This window comes from Necator americanus, chromosome II (genome assembly GCF_031761385.1).
Source record: "Necator americanus strain Aroian chromosome II, whole genome shotgun sequence".
Lineage (NCBI taxonomy): Eukaryota > Metazoa > Nematoda > Chromadorea > Rhabditida > Ancylostomatidae > Necator > Necator americanus.
The window spans coordinates 3,021,985-3,040,441 of NC_087372.1; the positions used below are offsets into that span (position 1 = coordinate 3,021,985).

Here is an 18,457-nt window from a genome sequence, read left to right on the forward strand (position 1 = left end):
CGCAAACGCATCGAGCGTCATGTCGTTTTGACCCGATTATACACCCTTCGTCATCTAAACTTTTACAACCCACGCTATTTTAATATCTTTTGATATATTAACGCGTATTATCGTATGTACGTATAGTCGAGTAAGTGTAGAGCATATTGCTTCAGTTGTTAGAATCCGTAGATTTCGATTGGATCTATCTACCCATACCGAATCAAACAAAACCATAGCAGTAATGCTTCTTTTACAGTACACGGCTGCATACGGCCGCTTACAGTAACGGTACGGTATTGGGAAAGAATTAGAGTTGAAAAAGCATTTATTTCATATGTTAATGGTACACCTCTCATTCTTCTTGTAATCACCATCAAATGTTCGTTGATAACACCTTTTTGGTTCGAAGAGTCCTAGAAAAATTTTGGAAAGATCGAAGTTTTAAAGTTGACTTGTTTACTTTGTCGAAGTATATGTAGATGAGGTAATGTTAAGTTCTGAGTTTTTTCCTAGTAATTTTAGTGTTGTGAAGGTTTGAATCAGAGTATTGTTTGCTGTTAACACAATTCATTGAGGCTTTGAGAGTTTTTAGACTATTCGATGTTTTCCTTGAACTTTCCTTTCCTTTCTTTGAGACAAAAGTCGGGATATTTCACTTCCGCAATCCTTCTTAATCAGAAAAATCCAAAAAATCAGAACAGTATTTCGTAGAGAGGAAAATTCTCTACCGAACGATATAGAAGATTCCGCTAATATCTCTCAGTAACACGTGCAGTTTCAAGTTTGAAAAAAAACTACGAATTATTCTTCAACGCAATAATGGGGCACCACTTGGGTGGTACAGCCTAGCATCGCTCGAGCATCGTCGTGCATCGCGTCATCCAAAGGAGTAACAACCATCAATCCAGATATCGCTTTGTACTAGAGGATTTAAAAGCGGAAATCTCACATCATTATTGCTGCAGCACTAATTGTAAATGGGCATAAAGAATAGATCTGAAAGCCTTTGCACAAATTGGTGTTTGCACATGTACAAAAAAGGGATATTCCAGAAAAAAAAACGATTGGATTCACCTGGTTTGCACGTGTGTGCACAAATGTTCAGAATATCTTAGATCTCGTAGCGATCGAGCGAAAGAACACTGTTGAAAAAGGATGAAGGATATGGTGTCCGGCGTTAATCAAACCGCTTGGGATGCGCCACCACGTTCACTTCAATTCAGAATCGGTTGAGGTTCACGAACGTGTAACTGGCCTATACAATGACTTGTATCCTATACAATGACTATCCTCCCAGATAATACTTGTACCAATTTATTGACCCCGCACAGATGAAAGGCTTGGTGAGCACTAAATCGGATTCGAACCTCCGGTCAAACGTGCCGACAGCGGAACTTCTCACCGACTGCGCTACATCCGGCTTCGATTTGCGATTCGATTTGATTTGCTCTGTGCTTTGGTAGTTATTGAACGTTCACTGAAGGGAGGACGATAGGTTCCGCCTCCACTGAAGAAAGCGGCAGAAGAACGAGTCAACAGCCATTGATGCTTTCAGTGGGAAAACGAAAAGTGATTGGGGGACGAAAATGACGAAGAGATGGACGAAGAGAAACACAAGGATACATATCGAGAGGGGAAGAGATGCTGTTCATAATTGAAGGAAATTGAGTATACTAGAGCTAAAATAATGTTCGGCCGGTCGAATAAAGTGTTGTTATTGTCATTCAGTAGGAGTTTGAAGTGACTGGAAGTGAAAAACCTGTTACTTCCATTTGTTTATCGCAGGCCCATGTCTAGCCGTGCTAATCTCGGGCAAACGGTAGACCGAAAGGGTCGCTACAATGGTCATTTAATCGCTACAGCGGTTGGCGTGATGGCTACGGAGTTGGCGTGATTTGGTCGTCCAGCGCCAATCAGATGGTCAAACGATCGGTGTGTTTTGTAGGCAGAATTTTTGTAACGACACCCTGAAATGCCAACCGCAACCGCACATCCGCTGCCCTATCGTCCGTCGATACGGGCGGGGTCGACGGCCCAGAACGGCCTTCATCAGTTGACGTCAGTATAGCTCATCGTTGTTCAGCTCCATGCGCAAAATGGACGGAGTAATGGTTTTGACGTAACAGCTTCAGACCTCCAATTTGATGCTATTGGCTGCACTGAAGTAGGACGCGGAATTGCGATCATATGTTAGGCCTGAGCACGAGCCATTCCTACAAACTCTCTTCTGCACGTTTGACGGGTACCAGTCCTCTTGCTCCCTTACGTCATTTCTGAAGTAGACCCGTCCGCACCCAGCAGAGTTATAAGAGTTGTACGAATCCCTGGCGCCCCTACCAGCTCATTCCAAAACTCACAGGACACCGTATCTGAAGTATCCTGTGAATATCCCCTTCATTCGGTTTTTGTTCAGGCTGAAGGTTTGTCTTTCAGATTCATTGGCCACGGCTCTTCGTACCAGTAGCTGTCAACAGAGTTGTAGTGTGTTGAAAGAAACATTTCTAGTATAGCTGATAGAGTTACTGAGGCGATATTTGAATGTATTCTTCAATTAGGAAAGGGTGTGTAGTGAAAATTCAATTTAAAAATTTAGTTCTGTTTGAACGAGCTTCTCTGACTCTCGATAGTTCAAAATTTGAGAGTATCGCCACAAAAACACAGACAAGTTACGATTATCCTAGGGCTTTGGGATCTATGGATGGCAAACATATCGCTATCAAGATGAAATCATGAACTGACATCATCACGGAAAATAAGAATAATCATTGGTCATACTGTTTTTAAAAACAAATTCAAAGTAGAAGCAACTACTTTAACTACAGGAAATTCAACTCACTCACTCTGCTGCTAGCGATATGCGACTGCGATTACAACAACGTAGCCTTTGATATAGGTGCTCCTGGTAGGGTTGGAGATGCCGGGGTATTTCGGAACTCAGATGTCAAGGTTATTGACAAATAGATAGAGTAGACATATAGAGTCAGCACTAGTAAACAATTGTAGAGATTGCGTGAAACAAACGGTCAGTTGTTCCCTGCAACGAGCGAGCTTGTTGGAGTTGGACCAGTCCAATTCTAATTCCTCGTTGACAGCGATTTCGGGCAGGACTTTCGCCCTTTCAACCATATCTTAACCAAAAGGATTCGATTCGAGAGGACGAATGAGATTTTACGCAGACCATTCCGGATTTGTTCTTAATCTTCACCCAAGCTGTCCATTTCATTTCTTCATTATTTTTTTCTTCGATGCCCGACGAATGATCGAAACCACTTTTTGCAGTAACAGTAAAAAAACCACTTACTTATTACCGGCGGTCTGCCATTCTTCAGCGGATTGTCGTATTGGGCCCTGTGAAATCTAAAGCTCTAAAATGTTAGTTCTCAAGAGGAATAACATTTTACAGCTTTCCACTAAACTTCAGTTAACACCTTTCGTGTAGAGGTAACCATTCGAGAAGGCCGTGTTAATGGAAGCAAACATAGATGTGGACCTATAAAATAATCTCAGACCAAACGTGCACTCAATAAGGGAAACATTCAAGAAACTATTTGTAGATCTTATTCTCTTATTATATATAATGGCAGTCGTGAGATAATCCGAAAAGAGATTGAAAAAGAATTCTCAAACTAATTCCCAGAGTATCCTTTTTGTATTTCAAGTAAAAATAATCTTCTTGAAGAAGAATGAAGTTTTGCAATTGAGAGCTCATTAAAACGCAAAAAAGTAGCAAAGTCGATATATGGTTGGGATCCGTATCCGAGCAGAGTGGAGGATCTTGTCTTTTCTGCGCGGAGTGGAGCTGACGTTTGCTGCGTTTACTTTCTCCGAGTTTCTTCCCTTCTTTCTCCTCACCTTAACTCAGCCCACTCCAATGTTCATAAAGGAAAGCGAGACACTAGAAGAAAAATGCAACACCACTCAGATACACATACCGTGGTGTTAGAAATTTGCTTCGTCTGGTTAGCACATTTGTGTTCCGAAGATCTGGAGGGATTTCGCAGAAAAACGTTGAAGAAACAACAAATGCACCTCGATTCAGAGGAATAGGTGAATACAGATAGCACGCAACAACGCACAGTCGCACACCCAGCATACCGTTGTTCAACAACAGTATGCTTCAAAGGTTCTAAATGCGGTGAGACCAGTCGACTTTTAGCAAATCACATAGCGGTGAAGAGCTCGAAAACTTCTAACTCGCTGATATAGAAAAAAGTACAAAAAAACGGAAACCAACTAATCATCGTTGAACTTGTTAACCATTAGCTAAACGTGAGCTATATTTAGCCTGAAACTAATCTGCTCGTTTTAGTGAAACATCATCGCTTCCCGGGCCGACGAAAAAACACTCGCTGCGAAGCTTGATCGAGAACTGACGGGACGAGACGGTATCGTGCTTCGTGCATCTCCAAATCCGCTTAACACATCGGCATACATGATAGGTAAGTGAACATCAATTTTTAAGCATCTAATAGAGTTGCAAGTAGTAACCATAGTAACTTACAAACACTAAAGTAGGACCGTTCCTCGTCCCGATCCATCGATAGCTCCATACCAGCGGCAGTTCCCGCCACACAGCGAGAGCTGTCGAACCGCGCCGACGCAGAGCTGTGAACACTGCAGGCAGCCCTAGAGGCAGTGTATCACGAAATTGACGAGGTTGTCACTCTACACAAATAGATGAGGGTCGGAGTGTTCAAATTCAGCTCAAATTCCCCTCCTAATCTAGAAAAAGGTGTAAGGAAGCCTCATGTGACCCATCTCCCCAACGATGCAGCTTATTACGGTTAATAAAACGGGGACAATCCACAACGATTGTGTTAATAGGGCAGCTTCTGCTCCTTATTTGAAATGTACTAGTTGAATTGCTGCAGATGTTAACGACGACAAAACCAGTCCACCTCTGGATTAAATTCTACATCCGTGAGGAACTGGTGAACTGTCTACACTATTGCACATACAGAATGATTAACACTTCAACAGTAAACCGATACTTACGAGTTATCAGCGTTAAGCTGTGCATTCCGTTTCTGATTCTGTTTCCCACGGGTGTGGATTTGTAAAACTGTAGATGTAAACTGCACTTATCTGCCTACTGTTGAGAAATTTCTATTTTGTTCCTTGTGGGTGTAGCATCTAATTTAGAGATTTATCGGTTCCAGGACGGTGATTGTCTTCCTGACACGGAATGGTGGTGAGAGTATTGTTCACGAGTACTGATGTGACCACTCTGTACTCTCCTTGGTAATTCAGAGGAAAGCGTGTGAGACAGCCTTAATAGATCTCGTCTCCTCAACGATGCACCTTATCACGCGATAGAACGCGTGTGCTTCGCCGCTGTTCACATATGGAATTCAACTAATACATCTCGAATTAACAGCGGAGGCTGCCCCACCCGTACCCATTCCGATGTGAATTGTCCTTACCCGTAATGAGCTGCATCGTTTGGCGAGGTGAGTCACATGAGGGAGTTTTACGCCTTTATCTAGATCAAGAGGGGAATGTGAGTGTGTTTGCAATCATTCTCTTGAACCACACTTCCACACCAATCCATTCCTGTAGAGTCACAACATCGTCAATTTCGTGATGCACTGCCTTTAATGCACGTACAAGAAAATTGCTTGTTAGTCATTATTCAGCGACTTTCGGTAGTGATCTTTTGCTTAATCGCCACGAGATCTTGGATATTTTGAATATTAGTGCATGCACGTGCAAAACATATGAATCTGATCCTTCTTTTTTTTCAAATGTCTTTTTGTTTGTACATGTGCAAGCACTAGTTTGTGCAATGGTTTTCAATTCTATTTTTTATATCTATTTACAATTGGCGCTGCAGAAATAATGATATCAGATTTCAGCTTTTAATTCCTCTAGTACAAAGTGAAATTTTTGTATTGCTGATTGTTGTTTTTCTGGATGTGACGTAGCTCTAATTATTACTATGTTTTATGTTTATTTTGTTTGCTATTGTTAAGTTTATTGTTATTATTGTTATTATTACTTGTGTGTATGTAACCTGATGTGACGAAGGGCAGTGCTTGAGCGATGCTGAGCCGTACCTTCCAACTGCTTCCTCGTTGCGTTGAAGAATAGTTCGTGACAGTTTTTTTCAAACTTGAAACTGTACGTGGAAGTAAAAGGTGTTGACAAAATCTTCTACACTATTTGATTGAGAATTTCTCGCCCTTCAAAATGTTTTTTTTTCAATTTTCCAGTACATGACAACCTTAATTTAACCATCTCTTCACGGCATTGTTTAAAAATCTTATTCACCACAACCGCTGCCGCAGTTGTACGATACACTCTTGCTGGGGAGTAGACCAATTAACAACATCCCCCCCCCCCTCGTTTCCTTTACGCCAACTTTTGATATTGCATTCTAGCCCCCTTCTGAAATCCACAATGAAGAACACCAAACAGATCCCCGTGCCTCTGCCCTTCTAGGTAAATTCATAAATTCTTTATGCTTCAAACATTAATTGCGTCCCGCCATCCATGTCGAACCACTGTCATGTCTAGCCGCTCCTTGTCGAGCTGCTGCTGTCATGTCTTAGCACATGATCTCCATGTTGAGCCGCCGTTGTTTATGTCGAGCCGCTGTCGTTCATGTCAAGCCTCTGCCTGTCGCCGTCTCTTCCTACTCAACATCGTTTCATGGTTCGCATGGTTCACATGGTCAACTATCTATGTCGAGCAAGCCAGGAAACCTTAAACCATCAATCGTCGTCTACGTCGGTGCAATCAGGCAAGACCTTTGCCTACGGACATACACCTGCACTGTTCTCTACGGTAGTCTTAGGTGAGTATGGGCAGCAGTTAGAATAACCCGTACGTATTTCTGTCTCATTGATGACGGATTCTCGGCTACCGTTTGGCCCTTCGGGTTCCCACTTGTGGCCCGGATATCACCTATTTGGTAATTTTTTATTGTTGATAAAGTTGTGAATTTAGAAGTAGCACTGGATTGCCATTGTTTTGAAAGTAGGAATTGACTTCATATCAATGAGTCAGACAGTTATTAAGCAGGTAGTTTAAATGGTAAAGTAACTCTTAGTTACTTCACCATTTAAGGAGCACAGGCTCATAATATAGTTCAAATTTTAGCATGGCTGAAAGACATGAAATCCTCTTCCTAGCCGCTGAACTAGAAGGTCTTCTATCGCTTATCGAATGAATCTTGTACGTGCTTTTCCTGATATTTTTTGATATTCCTCAATTTTCTTTGAGAATTTGGTGGATTCTTATGTCATTCTGGGATGCGGTTAAAATAATGATATCTTGCAAGTTGAGAAAGAAGTGGAAATCAATGTTACCCATAGTGCGGCGGAAGTTTCGTTTCCGTAAGCGAAGGATACCGCTTTCTGTGTCTGAGAAAATAAAAAAAAACATAGGTAAAGAGGTATTGAAATGAGTGTCTGCATTTTTTTTACAGGAATGACAAAGTGCACAGGAGCACATAAACCCCTCTTAGCATGGAACGGACTGTTCTTGAACTGTTTTTTGAACAGTTCCGTGCTTTTAAAATTGATCGTTTTCTTGTTTTTCTGCTCCAAAGATGTTTTTCTATCCTCTTTATTTTATTTCTTCCTGCACTTGCCGCCATCAATGGCAGAAATCATTTGATTACTGCAATGGTATGTCAAAAATCAGTCAAGTGGTAGTGGTTTCTCCTTCCAGCGATTCGGGTAGAGCCATAGTCGTCCTGGGTCATCTTTCTGATGTAGTTGTGTATTCCAGGGTCAATTTCCCCACCAATGTTCATATTCTTCCAATCATGATATTTTCTTTCTTTTTATTCACTTCTGATCAAGAAATGACGTGCAAGTTTAAAACTAACTTTAAAAGGGCCAGGTTGCATTCCTTTTCACACTTTCAGACGCAGACAGGGCTACAATACTACGCATGAACATTGAAAAACCGACGGCTAGTGACGGTGCGGAACTGCCGGCCACCGTCGCCTGCTCGTAATTTGTCGTAAAATGGAAATTCAACAACAGTTTATATATCGTTAGATTCCTCTCTGAGATCTATCCAAAACTCCCATATTATTGAGAAAGGATTAAAATGACGCCAAATATGCGCCAAAAAGCAATAACTGAAACCTAACAGAGTCTGAGGTTGTAGTAGAAAAAGTGTTTGAAGACTTTGTCAGAAAATCAAGAAATTGTTAGAGCAAAGCAAAGCAAATTGTTGGTTTGTTATTTTTCGAACTCATTTATGCGATTTTGTTTGTAGTGTAAAAAGCGGTTCGTCCTTACTTTCAACCCTTGTAGCAAGGGGAGGTTGTCAAAGTAGCCAAAAAGTTGCTATTAAGAGCAGAGGTATTCATGAGTTTTGTGGGATTTTTATTGTATGTGTACAAACCAACTTCGTTCGTGCACAAGAACAGCGCAAATTTGGAGATCCCACTTTTCGTCCTTTTCCTTCCGTTTCATCTGTACTTTGAACCTCCATTAATCTCCAGATCAGTGTTCAAACTAAAAGAACTTAAGCAGAACTCTTAAAACACGTAATGTACTTTAGTTTTCAAAGCTTGTTTTACTCTGAATAGGTTTCCTCGCTTTATTATAGCTCTTTCTTTTATAACTTTCCTTAGTAGGGAAGAACCCGAAGCTTTCGGTCAGATTTTATGCAAATCTTTCAATGCTGTGCTCCTTAGTTCACAAAAAATTGAGTTCGCCACTGCATTCTGAGTTGAATGATATCTTTTTCAAAGCTGTTCGAGTTTTTTTTTCTATCAGAGTCCGCGGCTCGGTTATTTTTGCACCTCAGTCAGGGCTGGCCTGTTCTACCATCGGCAACTACAACGTTGGAAAGACAACATTTATGCGGACGTTGCTTATTTTTGTTTGGAAAAACTGCTGAGTTGATCTTCTGCAAATGTTACATAAGCAAATCAAAAACTCATATTCATCAAATTTTAATGAAGATGAATTGCCGAACACACACAGACACACTCATACGACAGACTAAGCCTGTTATTATATAGCATGATCATGATGATTGTGTTATCGGAAAGGTTATGGATGTATCGGAAATCCATGAAATCTCATTTACGTTCTCAGTTGCTGTTGCATGCAATGCGATCACAAATCTCAGAGGTTAATGCAGTGTCATCAAAGAACGTCTGCCGAACGTGGGCGTCGAACCGATGCCCGTCGACACCGCAGCATTTCACTGAACCGTCCATGTTAAGATGAGCACAATGTGATCGATTGAGGTTACTCCAATACTCACTGTGATCAGTCGATTCTTTCAAGTTTTGACAGAAGAAGGATAGTCATGTCCTAATTGTCGTGACATGCTTCCATTTTAAGGTTCTTTCACTGTATTAATAATACTCGCTTTTACAACAAGAACTATATTCCATTATTTGCTTGGTAACGTAAAGGTGGTGCCAGGTTTACATAAGTTGCACATTACCGGGCAAATCCTCCATTTCAGTCTTTTAGAGAATTTCTCGTTGTTGCAGAATTTTATTTGCTCCAATAATTTGCAACTGAAAATACGTATTTTCTAGAAATGTCGATGATATGATAGTGAATACATACCTTTCTTCTACATCTCGGCATGGGAACGTTTCCGGCTGTACAGGTGCGACTTCAACCGAATCATCTGAACTTCATCATTTATGTTCATTTGGAGATAAAATCATAGCTCAGGCTAGCTACGTCAGGAATAAATTTAAAAAAAAATTACCGTATTTGTAATGCAGTTCCACGATAACACCTGGGAACATGTTTTTAGAGTAGAGAATTACAGGAACGATGTGGTGATGTGACCTGAGAGTGATGCCATCGCCGTCAACTTTGCAAAACCTTAACGATTATCGGATGCGAGAAGTTATTTATACTTTTAATAGATTTTGTTTGTAAAACACGTAGTAACTTCTCGATATCTTGAACAGCTTTATTCCTGAAAATCAGTCCTCATCCATTATGAATCTTGTGAAGGAACAAAGTTTCCATATCTAGTTGACATAAGCCAGATCAAGAGCCAATGATCACCAGTCTTAGAACCTTTATGCTTCTAGGTCAGAATTAAGGAAATTTCGGTTCAAACAGCAATTTAACGTACGACATACTTCTAAAAGATGTGAAATTTGCAAGCTTTGGAAAAAATTTAATTTTATTGTTTTTGTGATTTGGTGTACAGATGTGATGACTTGAAGCCTGCCGATCCGCTATGATTTCTGATATCTCTATTATTAATTTTTCGTTATCAGTATTGTTAAGGTTGCGTTGTAACCAGTGGACTCCTTTGATGTTATGATCATTTCTACATTCTTCTTTCTGCTCAGTTTTCCCTTTTTCGACCACCCATCGTGATCTCAAGGCAGGACCTATATTGCGGAGTAGGCCTCATAAGACGAACTGTTACATGAGAGAAGCAACAACAGTTATTATGAGGTTGAAAGGATTTTTTTTGAGAAAGAAAAAACAGTAAAAAAGAAGAAGGAAGTGAAAAGCGGGGTACCTGGGGCCAGTAAGTCTTTGATCATTCGTTCGTTTTGATCTCAACGCCTCCTAAAGCACATCCTTGGAACTCGATTCCACCGTTCACTTCTTCAATCCTTACGATGATTTTTTTGTCTTTAGGAGCCTGACGTCACGTGTTTTTAGGGCAACTGTCGTCTCTTCATGAACAAACTCATTACACAAACCGTTATCCAATAGGTGCAAATGGAGTATTCTTCTTTGCCGGCAAACATTAAAACCGTTTCTTCCCAGTCGTTTGAAGCTTTTAATTCTCCTCCACATTTGCCAAAAATCCCAGTTACAGGAGGAGGCTGACAGTTCGCATTTTTTAACCCTGTCTAGAAGGATAGCAGGCAACAGCACCTACCCTTTTATTACACAGATCACCACTGTAACCTCCGGGACAAATGCATTTCTTGCAATTTTGTGGATGAGGGAATCCACCATTGATTCACACATTTGTTGCTGCATTGTCTTTGCACTTTTCTGAACAAACATGACTTTTTCTCTTCTTACAGAAACATTTTAAGCATAATAAATTGAACATCTGTGTTAATAAGTTGAAGCTGCCCAAATTCATTCCATTTCAGAAATTATAAAGAGAAAACTTGTCGTATTAAGCCACACTCTTTATCAGAAGGTTTTCTAGGTTCAAGAGCCAAATGATCTCATTATGAATAAACATGCTTAAATTTAATCAAGTTAATAGACAACAATCTACTATTGAGAATATGATGATATATGTATGAGACTTGACGTTTTTCTCCTTTACGCACACGTTCCGTTCGCTCAACCGTCTATTCATTAATTTAATTTGAATTGGCTGGCGAGAAGAACTACTTTTTGCTCGAACGCTCACTTGTTGATGCGGTTTGTGCGCAGGAGTGGGGCGTTGCAATGCAAACCGTCTTAAAGGCATCACCCCACGAATCTGTTGTGGTACGGATTTCAGGTGGAGTATTCGTATACAGGATCGTAGACTATGGAGAGAAGGGTGATTTCGTCATTTCTTCCTGATTGCCGTAAAAAACGGTCCGGACTATAAGGCTTCGAGCGGTCCGGCGCGCTACTTCCTACAATGAGTTCGACTGGAGCGCGCCAGAAGTGTGCACATGCCGCATCTTCCGGGCCGTTTTTACGCCAATAAGTTCACGTCAGATCCGTGCTATGCCTTTAAAGTAATGGTAGGCCAGTGTCTAGAAACGTTTGCTAAGGGCAGAAAGTTAGCAGTAATCCTTTATTATGTAGGTTTACATAAAGGATAAAGCATAAAATGCTTGGCGTTGATCAATCCTTATGAGATGCATGCGCTTATGCGTTCAACTTCAATACACAATCGTCCGAGGTCTATGAGTGCAGCTTCTATCCTCCTAGACAAGTCTGCTACGAATTTATCGACGCTGGTGGGATGAAGGATTCGGTTGGCACTGAGGCGGTATTGAACCACTGATCGTACAATCACAGCTGATCTTCTTATCGACTGCATTACATACGCTCTTTACATATCAATATTTGAGGTTCATATATTCTGTACTTGATCACCTTGATCACCTTGACTCCCGTTGATCTTCGAACTGGTCGAGCGGGCGCCAGTAATTCTTCCATTTGTCCCGATCGCGTGCTATAATAGTCGCGTGGGACACGAAGAGCATATATTTTCTTTCAGAGAGACTTCGCTGAAGAGAATCCTGACCATCGGGTCGCTCGGTCTTACGGATCGTTCGTTATATCCGCCCTAGTGCCAACCCAGTCGTTTCACGGCTCTGGTCCAACGGTTGTCGATCAAAGCGCATCACGTGTCGCCACCTTATTTGGTACTTGCCTTGGCAAACGCGGCGGCGTCTCTAATTTTCGATCGTGACGTAGGAGTGAACTTCGAATCCCATCCCTAACTTGCGTAAACGGATTCTCCAGCCATCACTCTCTCTATTGAGGTTCAATGATCATTAATCATGTTCGAATGAATGCCCCGAAAATTCTGTACTACTGCAGTGGAAATCTCTTGAAATACTACCATTTCATGGCTATAATTGTGTGGGAATAGGAAGGTGTAGAGCAGTTGCTAAGAGGTTCCGCTGCAACTGCACGCTCGGTCACGGATCGTTCGATTTCGCTCTACTGCCAACCAAGCGTTTCATTTCTCTGGGGTCGATAAATTGGTAGCAGCCTTGTCTGGGAGGATGAAAACATCAACCTGGTATATTGTCCAGCCGTCAATTGTATAGGTTAGACATGAACATGTTCGTTAACCTCAAACTCAGATTCAGGATTAAAGTGAACGCCTTGGCACATCCGAAGCGAATTGATTAACCTCATTCATTCTATCGTTCACCCTCTTAATGTTGCGAAAGATGCACGTCCTTTAAATTTCTGAGATAACATCATCACTTCTAATCTTTGGCTGCCTGTTTTTAGAACTTTCTAAGTTCTCTGGATTTGGATCACTGAAAAATAAACATACCATCGCAATTATAGAGTTTATTGACTATTTGAAGATCAATGAGCGATATCATTGGTGAACCGATAGTTTGCGCGTAATTCTGTTGTTTTGGAACCATTACTGGTTTCATCAAGGGAGAACCACTGGAATAGCAACGGAATTGGAGGAGTAATGACATTGCTTTAATTTTTTCAAAAAGACTTACTAATGCATAATGCTTCCGTAGTCGTATGGTAGACCGTAGTTGTCGTTCTCGTCTGTATTCTTCAATACGTATTGCGGCTTATAAACTTCCTGAAGCAGGAGATTCTTTTATTCCTGATTCATTCACGTAAAACAGATGATTTGGTCCTTTTCTCACACACCTTTATGTTTTTCTCAATCACATCAATATATTTATCGCGATCATGCCTGTTCTGTGTATGAAACAGTCCCAGCGCATGACCGATCTCATGAGCCGCATGGCCAAATGATTCGCAACCTTCGCCAAGGAATAACGGCTGTTTTCCTCCAAGTTTTCCGACGTGTGATTCGCATACTCTTTCTGTCCTTCTCATCAATAGTCACAAACAGAACATCTTTTCCTTCTAAATTGCTCAAAGTTTAAAAGTTAGTTAAAGTCTAAATAGCATAGGTTCGAAAAAATCAGGCGTTTCAAATTCCTAATCTAAGTGCTTTCTCACCAAGATGCGCGGCAAGGGCAGAACAACAGTAAAAATTGCATCAGACCTGTATTGAACCATAAAACATGTGCGTCAGTGAAAACGTTTTACCTGTGCTGCAATTTAGGCAAAGTAAATCACTGTTCCTATTTCTTCTCTCCAGGAAATCCCCATTTTTTCTCTCCAAGAAATCCCCAAGAAAACTTTGTTCGGCAGCGCTATGCCTCATAGGTTATAGTTGACGTTGGTCTGCTACCCACAGCTATGTATTGAGTGCGATGCTTGTTCTCCCCATCTTCTCTACCCCTCATCCCTCGTTTTGTGTTCTCGAGTTTCTGCCTCAGTTTTGAATAATATTTCACAATTGTTTATTTGTTGGGTCAATATTGACTTTTACAAGAACAGAGCTGATTATAAAGGTTTGATTGTCACCAAGCGACGATCAAACAAAACAAGTCTACAACAAATTTTCGACAAATAATGTTAGTTGGGGCTCTATCACTAAATCCATCCAATATTGTCACCGTCCTTTCCAAATGCCCCACTAACGGTGGACCTTACTAAGATCTTCCAAACTTTAGATATCAAGAAAAGAATGGAGTGACCAGTCAACGTCTGGTACATCCCTTATTAGCTTACCGGTTGTTTCCTTTGTTTCTTGGAACTTAACACATGTGTCCTTTTCCCAAGCCGCCGCTGCTTTCAGGAAACCTTTTTTCGTTTTTTCTTCTGTGATGAATATGATATTAAAAGTGTTATTTGAACATTAGAACCATTCTTTTGCACTCACCTAATACACTATCGAAAAAATATTCTACAATCCCATCTTTCCAGGTATTAGTTTCGTTTTTTTTCAATGCTTGACGTTTAAAGCGAAGTACTTCGATTCCAGTAGAAGGGCGCTCATGATGTCTGCTCTCCTTAATGAGCAACGTTCACAGATTTTCATTGGAAATTTTAGGGCAGCAAAAGCAGACAGTTCCTTTTCCCCTTTTTTCCTGTTCTCATCTTTCCACTAATATGTGGAGGTCGACGGTAGACATTTTGTAAATATCAGAGCAAAAACGCGAATGACATACGATTCCAGAAATCAGACACATTATTTGACTCGACGAGGTGATTCTTTACGACCGCAGGATTGACAAAATGAAACCATGCGGTGTAGCAGTAGTGTATCAGAATCTACCTTGCGCTATAGTAAGGTCGAAACGACATGAACACGTACGGAATTGCGTGCGGAGCTTCTCTCGAGGCGGAGCGGAGACTGGAGCGAAACACTGTGGCGTAGCGGTTAAGAGCAAACTGGAACCTTTGCTGGCTCCACCCAGTGCTGCAATTTGCGAGGTCCCATCTCGGTCCCAACTTCTGCTGCTTCCACTGGGCCGTTTCGAGCGCGTACGCAAATGCACTGTGCTTCATGTAGTATCGATCCGACTATATTTTATTTCGTTAATTTTGGGCGCTTAAAGAGTTCACTTATTGTGTGGCTCAGTACCTCTAATTCCTGGTTTTTTTTTTCTGTAGCATCAACTATTTGTTGTTAAGGAGTAGAGATGACTTTTTTGAATAAAAAAAACTATTCTTATTTTTACAAAACATATCTGCTTTTCACTACTTCGACATTTTTTCATGCTTGATGAAGGATGCATTATCCAACCCCTCTTCTCTTTGTTGTTCTCCATATTTTTTTTATGATGGGTGTTAAGAGGGGTCCCGGCGGAATTTCGAGCATGCCCCGGTCATGCCTCGCAGAGCAATCAGCGATGGTGCGTATCCTAAAGATATTCACTTTCGTTAGCATCTAAATAGCTGACTCTGCTTACCTACCGCTAATCATACGCTGCATCACCGGCGAGGATATAATTCACTCAATTTAGTAATCGCACCAGAAGCAAGAGAAATCCTCACGCAAAAATGAGATAAGGATGTACCTAATAGCTTCAAATTACGTGCACAAAATTTTTCGTTAAAACAAAAAATTCCAGCTTTCGAAAGTAACGGTAATGAGAACTATCGTTATCCTGTAACTCGCAAGCTTTTTTGTAGCCTAATTTATTTCTGGGCAGAGGAACCTTCTGTATCTCTGACTTCTTGGAACTTACAGGAAGGAAAAGAGTTCAAATTTGGTAAGATTTCTAGACTTTCTGAAGGTGATATAAAGACAAACTCACTCCCTTTCTTTATTAAGACACCATACAAAATGCCTTATACTCCTATCAAACTCTGTTATTCTTTGACTTATTCGGTGATTTCGACAGCTCATACCACTCTTCTTTGCATATTTTCTTGTAACTCCGCAGTTTTCTGCGTCTCTATGGCTAGAAGAATATCTAAGACGGTTGTCTGCGTCTTCATGAACTACTGGAGCGTGACCTCTTCGAGGTATGCTCGCGTATCCGCCGGCATATCCACTGGGCACATTATGTCTCGGAGGCATTCGCGGAGAATCCGCCGGGACCCTCTTTACCGTTCCCCTGTTCTTAAAACAGTTTTTGGATACGAAAATACTCCTAATTTAGCCGAAAAAGTCCAGTGATCACTCTCAAGAATAATTCTCAACAACCACCTTCCAATGTTGTGGATTCTTCGACTAACTTACCTCAAATTCATCAGTGAAAACTGGTGTGCTGTTGATGGGGCTCGTTGTAGGTCCGACAATTTCCTCACATAGTACAAGAATCCAAAATGTGCTCAGCAGAAGATCTCCCGTCGCTGTGATCTTCATTCTAAATGATGCAATTGTATATCAGCGTTTATTCTGAATCATTAGACTAATTTGAGTGAAATAATAAAAGATGAAAGAGATTATAAGACACAGAAGTTTAACGTTGAATGTGATAGTGGAGAAATTGAACACATGCATCCGCCCCCTACTTAATTTTATTTATTATTTCTTATTTAGTTATTTTTTGTTGGCAACTATTTTATAATTTGGCCTAACCTTGGAAGCTACCTTTTAAGGAAATGGCTAATGGTTTCACGCTGTTTTTCTCTTTCTCCTCGGAGATATTTTGCGACGAGGTTCGGCGGACATAACCATGTAGAACTGATATGCTTCCTTACTGTGTAGTATGTCACTACGTGAATTTAGTAACTCTAACCTGCGCTTGTTAGAGATTTTCCTTTGACACTCTCCCTAAAGTGCATGGTTGAGAATGCGAAAACGAACATTTTGAGTAAAGCGCCGTAGTTTGGTTGCTGTCTTCTGCTCGAGGTTTTTTTTTTTTGGCAAAGCCCAAATTCTTCTTGCAGGCATCTTTAATTATGCCAGATCAACAGGACTCGGGCTTACTAGTCGTAGGAGCCTTGTTCCTAGAAATTTCGGGAACTTTGACATTATTCACTGTATCGATGTACGAGTAATTTGTAGATGAAAGGTAGATCAGAAGAAAAATTTCAACATCTAAATTTTAACATTTGTTCAGGAACCAAGTCACCAATGAGACTCAAAGACATCTACAAAGGAGAATACACGAGTGCAAATGCCTTTCTCTGCATTAAAGTACTGCAGTACCGGAAAGGAGGGAGCTAGGGAAAAATAATGATGATGGTCAGAGGTGTTAGTAAAACCAACCGCTCACTGAAAGAGCAGCAATGGATCTGTGCATTACATAGAATAGTTGCCCATATTTGAACATCACAATCTATTTTTCAGCCCTTTTCAATTGTGGATAGATAATATTTGCCTAGTACCATGTGTTGATTGTGAGTCTGCTACATATTCTCTATTATTTGGATATCATAAATTTGAACGAATCCCCAAACAGATATTAGTACAAAGGTACCTAATAAAAATGTAAATACTACAGTTCAACAGACATATGTACGGCTGGTTATATCTTGTCGTTCTCTGTGTCCGATTTATGAGTTAAAATGTTAATAAAGTGCACGGCGTGGGCGAAACCCTGCGCCTACTCGCTCGATTTAAATTTGGAATTTGTTTCAAGTACATGAACGTGCGTTCAGCCTTACGACATGCGAGGGTAAGCCAATGTGTCCGGTCCTGATGACTTAATGCTCCGAATCCACTCTGCTAGCGATTTCTCAACTCTGATGGGACGAAGTGATTGGTTGAGACAGGGCAGTCAAACCTCTGATCATTCGAGCAGCCACAGGCGAACTTCTTACTGACTCTGCTATACCGTCCTTGATTTATCATCATTTATTATTTTTATTACTGTAGATTATTATTTTTGTTTTTTTTTTCTTTTGCCACATCAACTTTTGTTATCCCTTCGTCTTTCGCTAAATAACCTTAATCTCGCTGGCTAATCTGTAATAAATTTGATGTTCAAATTTTCATTGCTAATGATCTTGCACTATGTGTTTATTGCAATTCTATTATTCAATACCGGGATCTGAACATCCGGCAACGCCCGCCTGACATCAGACCTCTTGTGGTGCACGGTTCATTCACACCTTCACTGTTCAATAGAAAGTAAGTTTGGTGGAACCTTCCATGAAGTTAAATTTGTATTCTTCCCAACGATGATTCTTCCGTCATTTTGTTTTATAAATTTAAGCACTCAGAAATTGATTAGAAATTGAGGTGATGATTTCATATTTCTCTACGTGAACGATTGAGTACTACATTTAAAAATCAATCAAACTTGATTTTACACCCCATAAATACTCCTTTGTTACCGTAACAATTTGGAAACATAATTCGAAGCATGAGTTTTTTGGTCCACGCCAGATCATGTAATCAGCTACTATTTAAGCAGCCATTTGCATTCGTGTTCTCAGCTTCTGAAACATGTTACCAATCCGATCTTATGAATCTGATGTCATTCTAACCTGTCGAAGTCACCTTACCGTTTTCTGGCGTTGGCGCACCACTTCGACACCGCTGGACCCGTCCCATACCATTACAACTGTTCGGCGCCAATGCTACGCCA

The 18,457-nt window shown here is 40.7% G+C and overlaps 2 protein-coding genes across 3 annotated transcripts; one reads left to right on the forward strand and one right to left on the reverse strand.

Moving 5' to 3' along the window:
- Positions 1 to 6,536: 6,536 nt before the first annotated feature.
- RB195_016721 (uncharacterized protein) lies at positions 6,537 to 7,153 on the forward strand (the record flags this gene model as incomplete). The annotated part of the gene is made up of 2 exons (XM_064183386.1): positions 6,537 to 6,778; positions 7,084 to 7,153. 2 exons carry the CDS (start codon positions 6,537 to 6,539, stop codon positions 7,151 to 7,153), a joined length of 312 nt encoding a protein of 103 aa, XP_064039267.1.
- Positions 7,154 to 8,444: 1,291 nt separating this feature from the next.
- Positions 8,445 to 16,284, reverse strand: RB195_016722 (uncharacterized protein; the record flags this gene model as incomplete). Of its 2 annotated transcripts, XM_064183388.1 has the most annotated exons (11): positions 8,445 to 8,456; positions 9,403 to 9,478; positions 9,531 to 9,594; positions 9,679 to 9,797; positions 10,456 to 10,505; positions 10,643 to 10,791; positions 12,919 to 13,040; positions 13,103 to 13,191; positions 13,263 to 13,441; positions 15,825 to 16,038; positions 16,159 to 16,284. In XM_064183388.1, the coding sequence occupies 11 exons, from the start codon at positions 16,282 to 16,284 to the stop codon at positions 8,445 to 8,447; spliced, it is 1,200 nt and encodes a 399-aa protein (XP_064039268.1). The 2 variants fall into 2 exon arrangements, with proteins under 2 accessions (XP_064039268.1, XP_064039269.1); XM_064183387.1 differs by lacking the exons at positions 8,445 to 8,456; positions 10,456 to 10,505; positions 10,643 to 10,791; positions 15,825 to 16,038 and adding exons at positions 14,199 to 14,288; positions 14,350 to 14,479 and having other exon boundaries at positions 9,349 to 9,478; positions 9,679 to 9,708.
- Positions 16,285 to 18,457: the final 2,173 nt, after the last annotated feature.